The sequence below is a fragment of the Amia ocellicauda genome, chromosome 8 (genome assembly GCF_036373705.1).
Source record: "Amia ocellicauda isolate fAmiCal2 chromosome 8, fAmiCal2.hap1, whole genome shotgun sequence".
In the NCBI taxonomy this organism is placed as follows: Eukaryota; Metazoa; Chordata; class Actinopteri; order Amiiformes; family Amiidae; genus Amia; species Amia ocellicauda.
In genome coordinates, this window is record NC_089857.1 from 21,421,379 (window position 1) to 21,436,421 (window position 15,043).

The window sequence follows — 15,043 nt, forward strand, 5'->3', positions numbered from 1 at the left end:
GCACACTCTGCTCCCTCATATCTGTTTCCTGTTGACTCCATTTCCATTATGAAATGTTCCACTTGATAATTTCCTGTTACCCTGAAAAGGCACATATGTACAGTAGTATTTTTAATGACTACAACCATAACAAAGTCCACTATCTGTAATGAAATATATTTTATGGTTCATTTGAATGTTTAAACGATCTTATAACCCATATGTTCATTCATATTGTAGTGCAATAGCTTCTGTATTTAATAAGGTTTAATGACAACAACAACAACAACAATAAAGTAACTACTGTAAAACAATATGAGGAAGGCTTCTTGCTGAACTCAAATTAACAAAATATCTTTGAAAGACAATCCAAAAGTCAAGACTCAAAACTTAATCCTTCTGTGGCATCAGAAGTATCTGTTGTGAAGAGTGTCCCAACAGCAGGATGTGAGGGTGTGGTTTGGGTCTTGAAGTCCGTTGCCTACAAGTCCAATTTGTTTTGGGATGGGTGGGTGGGAGCTGTTTTAAAAAAATAAACTTTATCTTTTGAGTACTTACTGCGAGGGTGTTTTGGGTTTTTGAGCACTATGCACATTCAAAATCCTTCAGGAGCCCCAATCTCACCCTGCAGGCTGACACCAATTAATACTTCACCACAAGCTTTGAGGATTCTCCAAAGTCAGGACCCTTAGAGGCGGCACAGTGCGAGGCTCCAGGGAGCGCAGTTTTAAACAATACCTTAGGCTACCTTTAATTTACACTGATTAGAATTAGAAGTTGAAAGTATTAGCAAAATCTTACTGTATAAAATGAAAAGTACCAAAGGAAAGAGAGATAAAACGATTTAGGACTTATAACTTACTGTCTAACGGTGACATGAAGTCATTGCAACAGCTTGGCAAGTTAATTAACTTCACCTAGAAATCGGAAAACAGCACAATAAGGGGGGAAATTCTGTGTTATAAAAAAAATGCACACACACACAAAAGCTTGAATAGTTAAGGCCTAATGAATGTGGGGCACATGTTACACACGTTAAAAAATAAACTGTTCTGCCCCAGTATCTCTCATTTATTTTGGACAACCCTATGACAGTTGGAGGCTTTCACTTACAAAAGCAACTACACCAAAAACTAAAATATGAACAAATAAGCGATGAAAAATCCTTTCATTATAGGACACTATCATGCTATACTGATTCTCTATGGCGTAGAAAGAAAGAAATAGAATAAAAGCTTTGGTTTGGTTGTTAACATACGAAAAAGAAAGAGAAAGATAGACAGATATAAAGAAAGAAAGATAGCATTGTGTTTCCGTAATGGAACCAAAGCACATTTCTCCCCATGGTGATGACACTTTCTGTCTCCTCTAAAGACTCATATATTATTTATACCACTGACCTGTTGTAATGAGAATAATCCAATTTTCCTCTTTTTTTTTCAGGCTGATCTACCTGTAAGTCCCTGTACGTCACCACCTGTTAACTAGTCCTCCAACCTGTTACCTCAGACCCCACCCCTCTTCCCCAGCGATTGGCCAATACTCTTTTCCAGCCCGCCCCCTGGACGGAACTCCTCTCCTCTATTGGGTAGCCGCCCTGTCAATTACGCCTATCCCGGTGCCGCCCCTTAGGCTAGATGTGCCTAAGGTGAGTCCCTATAATATTCATCATGGCGTTGCGGGGCTGGGAGCTGTTGCTCTCAAGCCTCACTGTTGTTAAATTGCACCTCCGCTTTTTTTACCACCTCTTCGTATCGCCTACTTACGCAAACTCATAAAAAGCAACAGGGATGACCTTTTGCAATGCTGCCAGCGGATGAAATGTACATTAGCTGAGGCGCTTCGTCCTATTTTAACTCCGCTAACTGCAACCGGATTTTAGTTTTTTGTGTTTGAAGATAACCGCAGGCTCTGGCTATGTCTCTGCTCTGTGTGAGAGGTAAGGCTTTTCTCTTTAAAGTGTTTCGTTGACTGTATATTTCCTGGAAAATAACACAACGGCGGTGCTTTTCTTATTATAGATATGTATTTGGTTGTTTCTAATCAGTTGGCAAGCCGGTGTGAACTTTTCTGCCTCAGATTTATTTGATACCCTGTTCATATTGACACCGTCTGTGCATGATGTGATGATTGTTATTTGTACATTGCATATCGAAATTATACACTTTATTGGCGGTGAATGAAATCTGCGGATTGAGACAACGTTGGCTCGGATTATTACATAAGTTGCTCTGGGACGAGTAGCACCGGCTGTTCCCATCCCTGCACCCTTTGACACTTTGGTGACGTTTAATTTGTATCCTGTACTGTTTTTGCAACAGTTTTTATTCTTTCTTCCTGGGCTTTTCCCCCCCAACTTATACAAACACAATAAGGATGTGGTTGATCTTTTTCCCGGGCAGATACAGAACCAAACCACGAGAAAAAAACAGACAAAAGAAACAACCACGAAACAAATGAAAATGCTCTCCGCTTCTCCTCCCCTCTCCTAATAATGGTATAGAAACTGCCCTTAGTTATGTGTGGTGTTTTGGCTGCACGGCAAAGCCACATCTTTCTAAGGAGCTTACCGTAAATCATTGCGTTCACTATCTGCTGTCCACTAGGGAGTTATAATATGAACGGATATCATTTAAAGCCTTTCTGTCCAGTGCAACACGGTCGCCAGTTCTTGGTCGTGTTCGTGCTGCGCAGATGTCCGCAGTCCGCCAATGGGAGCGGTGGGATTCAGCAGATCTGCGCAGAACTGCGGGAATCTGCGCCTTCTGTTTGTCTGTATACATTGGTGACGTATGTGTGCGTGTATTACAAACTAATCTCCACATAAAGTTGTCAGGCAAGTGTCTCCCTGACGTCAGAAATAGACCTGCAAAGTATTATACTGCTTCATCATAATATTAATAATACATTACAACCGTTAACCTACCACAGTTTATTTATTCATTTGTTAAGTTGGTACAGTGAAAACGATGTTTTTCCTCCATCAATAAACTTTTTTTTTTAAAATGTATTTATTTTTGTGAATAGTTATTTTATACACATACTGTTTTATTAAAATGAAATATCCCCAATATACCAACATATTAGCTTTGAGTTGATTCTGCACTGGATAGCATTTTCATATCTCAGTGCAGTTGCCCTTATTTTTAGCCAGAGAAAGTTTCCATGGATTTCCAAGAATGTACGTTTGGTTTAGATTTTAGCATTTTTATTATTATTAATAATAAAATTATTACTACTACTACTACAATTGATTGATGCATTTAATGTTACTTGCATATGATGGGTATATTTCACTGGATTTGAGAGTCTTTCTCTCTCTCTCTCTCTGTGCATATATGTATAAGAGTGTGTGTATAATTGCAATACAGACACAAGTAATCGCACACCAAAGTTCTTGTGTTTATTCAGCGTGCCTGCATAGTGCCAGCACAATGTGAGGATGCTTAAACCATTGAGGAGTCACTCTTTAACCTGCACATGCATAAACCTCAATGTAAGGGGAAACTGGAAGAGAAGAACGCTTGGTTTAGTACATTTTATAGGATCCAAGGAAGCGAGTTTTCAGGAATTGGTCATGGATAGCACACAGGGTCTTGCTGTTTTCCCATTGTTGCACTACATGGGCTCCCTGTTTTCCACATAAACATTGCACATGCCATTGCCACACAGATGGTCCTTCCTAGAGAAATGATGTATGTGGCATAAGTGACGGTGTCTTCATAGTCTACCAGCAGACCCCAAAGCACTAAACATCACAGCAGACAGCCTGCAGTATGTCGTCGTTGTAACTGAGAGTAATAATTCAGATTTCACTTGTATTCAGACAGAACACAGATTTGGCTGTGTTCTGTGCATAAACGTGGCACTGCTCTCTTGTGGTGTCTCAGTGCCTGTCTGAAATTCAACCCTGGATGTTTCATAACTTGGTTGTAGCTGTAGATTGATAATTGGTAAGTGCTCTTAGTTGGGTTACATCAACATCTTAAGTCTGTTCCATTTCCTGTTTAGTATTTCAGTAATGCTTCATTGTTTTTGTTACATATCAGATTACTTTTGTGGTCACGGGAATAGCTTCGGGCCGGTGTTAAGTAGTGTTAATACAGAGATGTAAAGATGAGCTCTTGCTTGCTGTAGGTTAGCCTTGCACTTTCTGATTGCAGGAGGGAACTGTTCTCCTAGACTCATCAAGGTGGCAGGTGTAGTTTGGTGTAGTCTAGGAAGTTCTGTAATTATATTTAATTCATTCAGTTTTTTGTAATTCCTTCTGATTACATTGTGTGTGTTTTACTTGTATATTTCTGTGTGTACAAATTAGGGATGCTATTAATACATTATGATTAAGTTAAAGGTTGTGACCCCACCTGTATTACTTATTACGGTGGATGACAGACTAATGCAGGGTGACCAGTTAGTTGCAACTTCCACGGTACTCCATGCTGTTGAGTACACCTATGTGGTTTCTAGCTCACAACTGCTGATTTGCCTATCTGAACTCCTACTGCTATATCTGGTAGTTAGAGACCATATTCTGTGGCAGACCCTGATTTGTTATGCAAAATGTATGCAAAAAAAAAAAATATATATATATATATATGTGTGTGTGTATGTGTATGTGTATATATATATATCTAAATAAATATATATATAATGTCAATGTGTATTCTTCCTCTAAGGACTTGCCTGGCTACTGTCCTTCCACTATAATGGGATGTCATGTTAACTGTAATGGAAGATTATTTTAAGAAAGCAAAAAATCATATCTGATCAATGTTAAGGTTGGAACTATCACTGAGCATTAAAAAATATATTATTTTGAAATATTTGATACCCTATTAATACTTTTTGCAGTCAATAGCTAATTGTTGCTGTCCAATACAATGCTTTTTGTGAATGACTGACTTGGATAATTACCCGAACTAGCCTAATTCTTGAAATATTTCAGTTCAAATCAGAAATGGCAGCTGGCTGTTGCCACCCACCCATTTAAAAATAATATAAAATTACTTTCCTTATATTTCCATTACATGTGACTGTACCACACTCTCATACCCCAAAATATCAATTAATTCTATTTGGTTGCCTATTTATTAATATATTTATTGTTATTGTAATATTGTAAAGTTGAGAAGTAATTGCCAAGCTTTATTTTCCATGCAGAGCTATGAAAAATGATGGCTCTGAGCTCACCATCTATAAATCATTACTTGGGATCAATAAGCTCAAAATCAATTATAGGTTTAATGAGTTCATGAAAATTACATGGTTAACTGCAAGTAGATGGGCTGCATTTAATTGATTTATATGGTAGCCTGTGAGACTATTTTGGAAAAAAAAAATTCTGTGCAGGCCTATGTTGACGGTGTTGCTATGGAAAAGAATGGAAGATGAACGTGGAAACTCTCTAATAACCTGTAATAGAAAAAGAAAGATCAAGTGGACCATGTATTGACTCAGGTGTACAATGTCTATGTCTACTAGTGTATGTGTACCTCAGATTTAAATAAAAGCAATATTTGGGGATAGATATTTGGGCACTCCAGCAAAACAAAACATATTTTTAGAATTTTAGTTTTTAGGAGTGTTGGTATAAGGTTTAGGTCTGTATCTGTATAACGAGGAATAAAGAACAATATAAAAAGGCAGACAATTAATTTGACCTGTCCTATCAATGTCTTGTATAAATTATGTCAGTATTATAAGAAATCGTATGAATTTCTCAGTGATCTTGTATGGCCTTTTTACAGCTGCATTCAATGGAGAGAGAAAAACAATGATCACAATTAAGGAAGTGCTGAAAGTTTTCTCTTTTTTTTTTTTTTTTTAAGGCCAGTCCAAATACCTGCTTCCCACTAGGAATCTGTCATAAACTATGTATCAACCTGTTACGATGTGCCAGGGATTTTTTGTATCTTTCTTTCAGAGCTGCCCCTTTCAGAGTTTCAGCAGCTTTCGGTATGAAACCTACACATTCAGTGTACAGGGTGCTTTCAAACACGCTGGTAACTCTAAGAACATCAAATCCTTTAAGCTCAGGGCTACCTTGAGGGTATCCTTTACATATTTGTATAGGGCTGAATAGTCTGCTATTTTACTGGGTTTCTATCTATTGCTTCCTGTGGATTAATCTCTATACCATCCTTCTATCCTATTCTAATGTGTCTCTGTCAGTGAACTGTTTTGGGGCTCGGGAATAAGATCTCAAGGGACAGGATCTAAATCACTCTGTAGCCTTAAAGGAATTTTAAAAGTGCACATGGCTTTTGTTTGTTTTTGTTCTGATTATCCTGGTAGTGTACAGCTGACATGAACTGAAGAACTGTGTTCTAGGAAACAACGGAAATAGCAGTGACATTTCCTGTACAAAAATAACGAGTGATCCATTTTTTTTTCTGATTACAATAACTTCAACCAAAAATATTGATCGATAATTCACTAAACCCATCCTTCTCACATCTCATTCTAATTATTCCCGGAAAATGAAGGCTCTTTTTTAATTTAGCACAGTTGTCCAGATCAGGGTCTGAACCAGGTTGCGTTGATATAGCTGTGAAATGTTATTAAGGAACGTTGTGGAGGCGAATGATGAGTGGGATTCTATGACAGCTGGGGGAGATTGACATCTGATCACAGCGATGTGCGCCTTTAATCTTCAAGAGAGCTGCTGCCTTTTCACTTATTTAGATGATGGAGCCGAGGTAAGAACACAATTGCTTCTGAGGCCAAGTACTGTCCAGAGGTTTACACAGGGTTGATTGGTTCAAATTGTCCACCAGATCATAGATATAATATAAATAACTTCTATGAACAACAAAGTTTGGCCTAGTGGTGCAGTTTTCATAAGGCTGAAGGCTTTGATCTGTAAAGGTTGGCTACAAAAGACCCTGGCTTTTGATGTCTTCGTTATAGAGTGGTAGCCTTTTCCATTACATCATATGCCAGGAAGAAACGCAAATAGATTGGGAAATGATTAAAGCGGAAATAATGAAAGACAGAGAGGGAATAATGTCATAAATTATTATTTATGGAATGAAATTAAACATTAATTTGTAAACATTTAGTGAAATAGTTTTTTCCTTCGGGTGGGTTGCCAAGCCACCTCTTGTATATTGGCAAATCTTGCACATTATTTATTCATCAAATCAATAAAATAATGGAGCAGTTCATGATTGCATTTTAAAGTTGATATTTGTTCTATACATTATGCTGTATTCTGATGAGAAAATGTATATTACATGGGTGTTGTGTGATTCCACTTGATGAACCAATACTTGTGGAAAGGGCTGAAATCTATATCTCTATCTTCAGCAGTATATACATACAATTAAACTGGAGAGATGAATGAGAGACAAACACCATGGTAAAAAGGTTGTGTTTAAATCTTACTATAGTTTGTGTCTCCATTCACATGACTTCAGACTTATGAAGATTTCTTTAAAGGTCCTTTGACTAGGACAGTCTGCATGATGGACATGTTACTTGATCGGTCTCTCAACCCTGCACATTTTTATTAAAGTCTGGAAAAGGAACGGTCATGTGGTCAGAGGCGACTGGCCCATTAAATGCGTGTGCAGTCAAGGACTCCTTTGTCTGTGTCAAGAAGTGACGAAGCCTGTCACTTTGAATGACAGCTCCAGAAATTTGCCTGAGAAAGGAGAGGTTTTAAACCCATCAGTCTGCAGCCAACAAACTTGTTATCTCTCCCCGCTGTTCAGTCTGAGAAGGAATGATTTCATTGAGGGATTGAGACTTGGGAAGACTGCAGTAGATTGCTGTTTATGGTCATATGTGTGGAAGAGGAGATTGGGTATAGCGGCACATTTAAACTTCCAAAGTAAGGTTCTATTGTCAGTTAGATTTTTTTGTAATTGTTTAATATTTATTGAAAGGTGTATGTTAGCAGTGCAATACTGAGCATGATCCCTTTTCTTTACTATATTATTACATAGAAAGGGTTGAGAGGGTAAGTCAATCTGTGCCTACAGAAACCTGAAATATTACATTTATAATCCCATCAGAGGTTTTATTTTCCCAGCTGCAATTACAAGACTACACCAGGAATATTTTGTTTTATCGAGTGGATCAATAGATTTTTATAGATTCTTTTTTTGACCCTGAATAGAGCGATTTTTCTTTTATTATTCATGTGAGGAATTCTGGCTGCTTGTCCTCTCTGATTGCAAGTGTTTGGGGTCTTAACAGATGTGAAAAGGCCCAGCTGCACCGTGGTGTTTTAATAGCAGTCCAATTGTGGACTTGTGATCTTTACTGTACACAGTGCTTTATAATATGTGAACTGGGGTATACTGTAACTCTAAAATAGTGTGCTTTGGAAATAGTGGACATTTTAGGAGCAGATTGAAACCGATAAGTAAACCCTGTAATTAAAGATATCGCCTTAACATTTCCCCGTTTTGCACGAGAAAAACAGGCAGTGGCAGTTCAATGCAGTGAAAGTCCTTGTTGCCATCTGCTTTCTTTTTGTTCATCAAAGGGCTTGCATGTTGTACAAATCTGTAAACACAGGCAATTTCCCTATCCACGGATGAGTCTATTAAGGTTGTACGAAGTCTTACTGTGGCTTCTGTACTCACACAAGAGGAACGATGCAGAGATGAATTCACAATAAATAGATGGTGGGGCAGGATGAGGTGGGTTTTAAAACAATGGGCCATTTTCATAAAACATTAGTGTCATAAGTTTATCACCCTTTTTATGCAACACACAATTGTACAAAATTAAAAAAAAAACAAATTTCCTTTTTAAACTTCCCTTAGGATTCTGAGAGCCGTATGTGGCACCTCCCTACTGGTTAGCGGGTTTTCCTTCCTCAGTAGAATCCGTTTTATGAATGTGGCCCAGTGTCTTTTGAAATTAGGAACAGAGACCGGAGGGTGTGTTGTGTACTGCTTCCCATGGTGCACTGCAACACCCTGATCCCTGGGTAAGTTTAGCAGTTTGACTATGCTTAAAAGTTTAGTGGATCCAGTGCTGTGTCTCTGGCAGCCACGTAAGCAACCCAGCATGAACCTCTCTGAGATACCTGCCTGTACCGGCTGAAAGACCTCACAAGTCTAAAACTGCTAGCAGTTGACAGTTACGCTAATGATCCCACTGTGTTCTTTTGTTATTAGTAGTATTATTTTTTTACTTTAATTTGTTATAATTGAACTGTACTATTTTGTGAGGTTGAATGAACTAGAATGTTCAGTGTTTAGAATTTTACTTGTACAAAGACTAATTGCTTCAAATCAGCAACAAAGAATATATTTTTGTATTTGGCACTCACTGTCGTTGGATGTTTCACATTTAGTTCAATTATTTATACTTCTAAAGTACACCACGGGCCTTAAATTGTTTAAGAAGGCTTGATCTCTTGCAGTTTGAACAGTTTTCTGGTATTGCCCGAACAATCAATGTATTCTTATGTTATTGGTGAGAAAACATCTCGGGGAACCTGCTCTGGCATCTCTCCTTGAAAATAAGCCTAATTATTGTTGAGTCCAGAAACTGGCCCAATCACCTATTTACCTTACTGACTTGGCACAGGAGCACAGGGTTTGAACTTGCTTGTGTAGCGAATGCTTTGAGATGGCTCTTTGGACTTCAATTATCTTCAGTATAGCTTATGTGGTCTATAAATGCCTTCTGCATTTTTATTGAATTATGAAATCACTGAAACCAACCTCCTAGAACATTTTCAGTTCGTACAATTTTTCTCCTCTGTTTCCAGTATATATTCAGGGAAGCAATATAGCACTGTGACAATGAGATAATGAGGGAAGGAAAAGTTACGGATGGTCCAAGATGAGTCTAACTGAATAAATTGTATAGGCATTTCCTATATTGTTTACCTCTCACATTTATATGGGCAAAGGAGCGGTACAAATATACTATTAAATATATTTTATTATTGTTTCCCATTTGCTTTTCCTCCACCTTTTCTTCCATACAAGATCAAATTATTGCAGTAGACATAAAGATAGATCATGTAATTGCTTTGGGAACGATCATTATACTGGAAAAAGCAGTAAAAACTTGGATTAGCATTCAAATGGACAGTGTTGTTCTGTAGTAAATATTACAGTGCAGCCATGTATATGTATCTTACTATGAATCACAATCTCATGTAAAGAGCCGAATGAATCCCAATGGAAGTTTGCTTTGGTGAATCTCGGGTCTCTTTATCATCAATGCCGAGCCCGTTGTTTGTCTCTGGTTATTGACCTGTTTCCATGGGGATGTTATTAAACACCAGATGAGCAATGTTTTTCCGTGTGCCTGTGCGTGCGTGAGCTCTTTTCCTCTTCTTTGAGTGCTCACATGTAGCAGTAATCCTCGTCACAAGATGCAATGGGAATCAAAGTGATCTTGTCTGTAAAATGTCAACATACTCTACCGGATTGTCTGTGATCAAGAATAGCATTCAGTGCGTGATGCATCCAGTTTGGTTACAGAATATAATGGGGAGTGCTCCTGTATGTTCTAAACGCTCTGGAACATTTGCTATGGGTCTCTTTTGGTTGTTTGAAAAGGTTTGATATTGGTAGAAAAAGTACTATGTCAATGTTTTTCACCTGGGATGATTGATATTGGCCCTTGAAAATAAACTTTTATAAGTTTGTATAATCATTAATCTGTAAGTACTAGGAATACATGAAATCTGATAAATTCTAGTAAGGTGTTTCCAACTTGTGTTGTTTCCAGGTTGTTCTATACATACATTTATCCTCTTAAAGAATATAACTAGTCAGCCATTATTACAGGAAATTGGTGGGAATACAATATTAACCATAAGAGATGTATAAACTATATTGGAAAGAGACAATTAACTTCTTAACTTATTCTGAATTCTATTCAGTTTAATTGCTATTTTTATTAGAACATCTGCTGTTGCCAGAAGTCATTTAGAGACCTGAGCATTTTGTGAATCAGACTCATTATAGTACCTTGTGACAAACATACAATCCTGTAATTGTGAATGATAACCAGCATAAAAATGGCAGGGCAATTAGTACATTCTTTTGGTGTGGGTTTTTTACTATAACTGTCGTAGTTACAAATGGCAAAGCAGATGACTGCACAAAATGAATTTTTAACTAATGATCTTTGTGTAGTTCTTGGGAAGGTTGAGTGTCTGTTGATGATAGATTCAAGATCTTCCAGACTGAGGATGCTGTTAATCCCTTGAGATTCAGATGTGGCTTTTATTTTCCTTAATGCCACAGGAACGGCACAAGGCCTCTCAAAACACAAATGAAGAGGGAAGCAAAGAGTGGGCTACCGTTTCCATGACAATCCCATTAGATAGTGCAGTGGGCAGGATCGCATGGCAGTTTGGAGATGGGGAAGCAGCAGAGTGCAACTCCAGCCCTTCTTTGCACTACAGTGGCCTGAGTGGGCTGCACTGGGGCGAGGCATGGTGGGCCCACATTGGCTGTCATAGAGAGCCAAGGTTGTATGAATCGTGTATGATTGTCTGAAAACCCAAAACACAATGCTGACCTGCTTTAGTCTTCTGGCACAGCAGGGAATTGTCAGTATTGTCTTAAAGCCCAGCTCTGATCTTTGGAAGATATAAAGAAACTATTTTTGTGTAAGTTGTGGAAATATAGAGCTGGGTGGCTACATAGATCTGGACCACCCAAGATATTGTCAGTTCAAATATACTATCCACAAGTGTTAAGACACACACTCTGTTCATAAATAGGAATAGTTTTCAAATTTGTGGCGAGTTTGGTTACTTTTAGATGGCCCTCTATACGGAAGACAGTCTGATTGAAAGCTAATATAGCAGTGTCTTCACATTGGCAACTGGGAAAGAGAGTTAAACAATTGCTTGTTGTTCATCTGGGTTTGCATTTACTTTTGAGCTTTTTGTCAGCCGGTATGTTTGTAACTCTGTGAGCCATAGTGTGTTTCCAAGGCACCTGGCAACATTCATCAGCCTGCAGAGCCAGATGTAAAAAAAATCGTAAAACAAGCTTTGAGCTGCACTGCGTGCCTCTGCTTATTTTGATTTAATAATTTATTTATTTTAAGAATATTGCATACTTATATACATACATACACACACATTTCTCATAATGGTTTTCTAGGGCAATTCCATGAATGGGTGGACATTCATGCTAAAATCACAAAATGTGTAATTGCTTTTGGCCAGTGGGCTATTTGGCTGCTATGTGTTTCTGTGTGAGGAATATCATACTTTGAGGTGAATTCATTATAATTCATGAATTGCTTTTGTTTATCTAAAATATATATATTTTTTAAATGACTGAGTCATCAGAGTGTAGTTTTCTGAATACAAAACACTGCCTGGAATAGATATGACACTAAAATCAGAAACCTCAGTTGCAATTGTGAATTACATTGTCATAAAATAACATTTTACTGTTAGTTTGTCCCAAAATACACACTATTAGGACTATCTTAATTTAAAATAGTGAATCAAAACAATGCATATACTTGAATTTGACTGACCTTTAGACTTGTTAGTTTAGAAATACTGCTAGATGAAATGGATTTTCAGCTTGTGATTTAATAATTAGGTATGCAATAATATGGATGCATTTTTTAAATTCTAGTTCTTGATAAGTTTATAATAAACGTTTCTTTCAATCTCTTGTTCAATAAGGCAATGTTTGTATTGTATTAGAAGCTAAATGTTATTGATTCAAACTCATGCTGTATGACAAGCTAGTTGTGTTTTCCTTGTTTGGCTAGTTTTACACATGAGACATGCCCCAGTTTTCTTTAAGACAATCAGCTCCTAACACTTGCCTAATCTGTGAAGTTGAGTGTTGGCCAATCGTCACGATGAAAGTGGTGCGGCATGTTACTGTGGGTGTTTGTTGTAAGTAGAAGGAGTCCTGTGTGACACATGGAATCTCCTACTACTTAATCATACTGGGGGAAAAAAAAACACAAATGGAAGATTTTAAACTCAAAGTAATTTTCAGAAGCCACAGAAGCTTTTTTTTAGTCTGTCCTGTCACTTCATTCACATTGTTCAGACAGTAGACCTATTCTATTGGCACATTTTTTTTAAATAATGTAAGTTATTTTAAACAGTAGTTTTAAACATGAAGAACCACAGCAAAACCTTATGCACAGCATGGTTTAGTACTTCTTTCCACATTCTCAAATAAGTTCATGTTTTCTTTTGTCCTTAATATACAAGCATTACATTTCTTTGTTTTACACCTTTATACAAATGTCTTAACTTGTTAATTGTCTTCCTCACCAGTATCCAACATTAACTGTTGTTCATTCCAGCCCGCTGGATATCTTGGGCAGGATTTCCCTGTGCCCTTTGCCTAGCGACCATTTTATATGCAACACTAATCTTTACAGAGAGAGGCAGAGAGGGGAAGAGAGGCAGAGAGATTGAGAGTGTAATCCTTTGGCCATCTGCTCTCTCCAGCATATTTGTTTCCAGCTCTGATTCCTGATCGTTTTAGAGTAAACACCGAACAATGGCAGCCAGTAGTCCAGGAAATTCCAGCCTAGCTCCTGCTGTCATGCTCACCACTGCCTCGGCATCTTTACCCTGGCCTGGTTTGTAGTTGAGGCCAGGGTCACTTCCTGACAGAATGGCCTTTGACTGAGACATTAGGTGAGCAACAGTGCCCCTGCTGGACTGTCACAGGACTGGAGTACTGATAACATTCCTCATCTGAATAATAGGAGTGAAAGGGAGAGAGAGAGGGCATGTATACATGTGTAGCAGTGGGGTGGGGGTTGGTATTATAGGATGTAGTAAAGGGTTTCAGCTCAGAGAGCAGTCCTGAAGGGATCTCTGTAGTGAGAGGGTGCCAGCTGGCCCTCAGGACACAGACTCCAGTGTGAGAGGGAGCTCTTGGTTTAGCTGAGATCTGACTGTATCAGTGTTGGACCTCCGCTTAGTCATGTGACCAGATAATGTGGCTGCCTGTGCTGGGTCATGGCTAGGGATGACAGTCCTGATGGCTATAGCTGTCTCAATGTTGTTTCATGTTTGCATACTTGTCCATTTATTGCTTTTCCACTGGTAAAGCCCTGCAATAAATCCCAGCAATGAAGAATGCAAGCTGTACAGCTGACCCTCTGAATATTACAATTAATTTATTTATATTACAAATAATTTGGTGACTTATAAGAACATTTAAAATCTAAACTTGTGCAATAGTTGGCCATCTGACTTGTGGCATGAGTTCCTCCTGAATTGTTATTCAGATGCCTTCATAATCCAATGGATTCATCTAACTGGTTAATAATAGTTACAAGTAGGGATAAACATTAAATAAATTGCATTTAATCAAAGGAAGAATTATGGTGAGTATTTATAAATGCACATGTGCAAGACTGAAAGATGAATGATAAAATACACAGCCCTTACAATAACCCTTCCATATCTTGTATGTTTCTCATACATTATTTTAGGCAAGAAAAACAAATGTCATTACTAAATAAAGTTCTCTAGCTTCATAGTCAGCCTGAAGTGATTTTTTTTTAGCAGTAATAGACTCATACCCACTTGAATACTGACTTAAATCTCCCTTCAAGTATGTTTTGAAGGGTTTAAATGTGGAAAGTCATTAGTGTTTTAGAAATAATCTGTAAGAAACTCAACTGAATGCTGACAAAAGCTTCTAATAGTGTTTTTTTTTCCCGGTCTCTGAATTTAATTAGGCAAAAAAGTCATTTAGGGGTTGAAACTGACGATGTGTAGTCGTCGTAATCCTTTTAATCTTAGAGTTATGCAGCTCATTTCCTTGTGCTGGAGAACATTAACATGCTTTACAAAGTGAGTGACATATTGAAGTGAAACACAGCTCAGACACACAATTTGTGTGTGTGTGTGTGTGTTTGTGTGTGCGCTTCTACAACTATGGGACGTCTGTGCCAGTCAGTTGCATTCTGTTTGCTGTTATAACTTGCTTTCCAGTATATATTTTTGGCTATGGGAAGCAGACTGAGTGATAAATATATACGTGTCCCAGTCTAGACACCACTCTAGATCCCTTCTGCCTGATGCATTCAGGGCGCTCTCCGAGGTGCTGAATGATGGGCCGGCTGTATG

At 38.0% G+C, this 15,043-nt stretch overlaps 1 protein-coding gene across 3 annotated transcripts in view; it reads left to right on the top strand.

Moving 5' to 3' along the window:
* Nucleotides 1-1,664: 1,664 nt before the first annotated feature.
* unc13bb (unc-13 homolog Bb (C. elegans)) overlaps nucleotides 1,665-15,043 on the top strand; it is a 191,330-nt gene continuing 177,951 nt past the window's right edge. For all 3 annotated transcript variants that reach the window (XM_066710678.1, XM_066710679.1, XM_066710680.1), the window contains exon 1: nucleotides 1,665-1,918. In XM_066710678.1, the coding sequence (XP_066566775.1) occupies nucleotides 1,897-1,918 (22 nt within the window). In that variant the 5' untranslated portion in view covers nucleotides 1,665-1,896. The remainder of the gene's footprint in view (nucleotides 1,919-15,043) is intronic.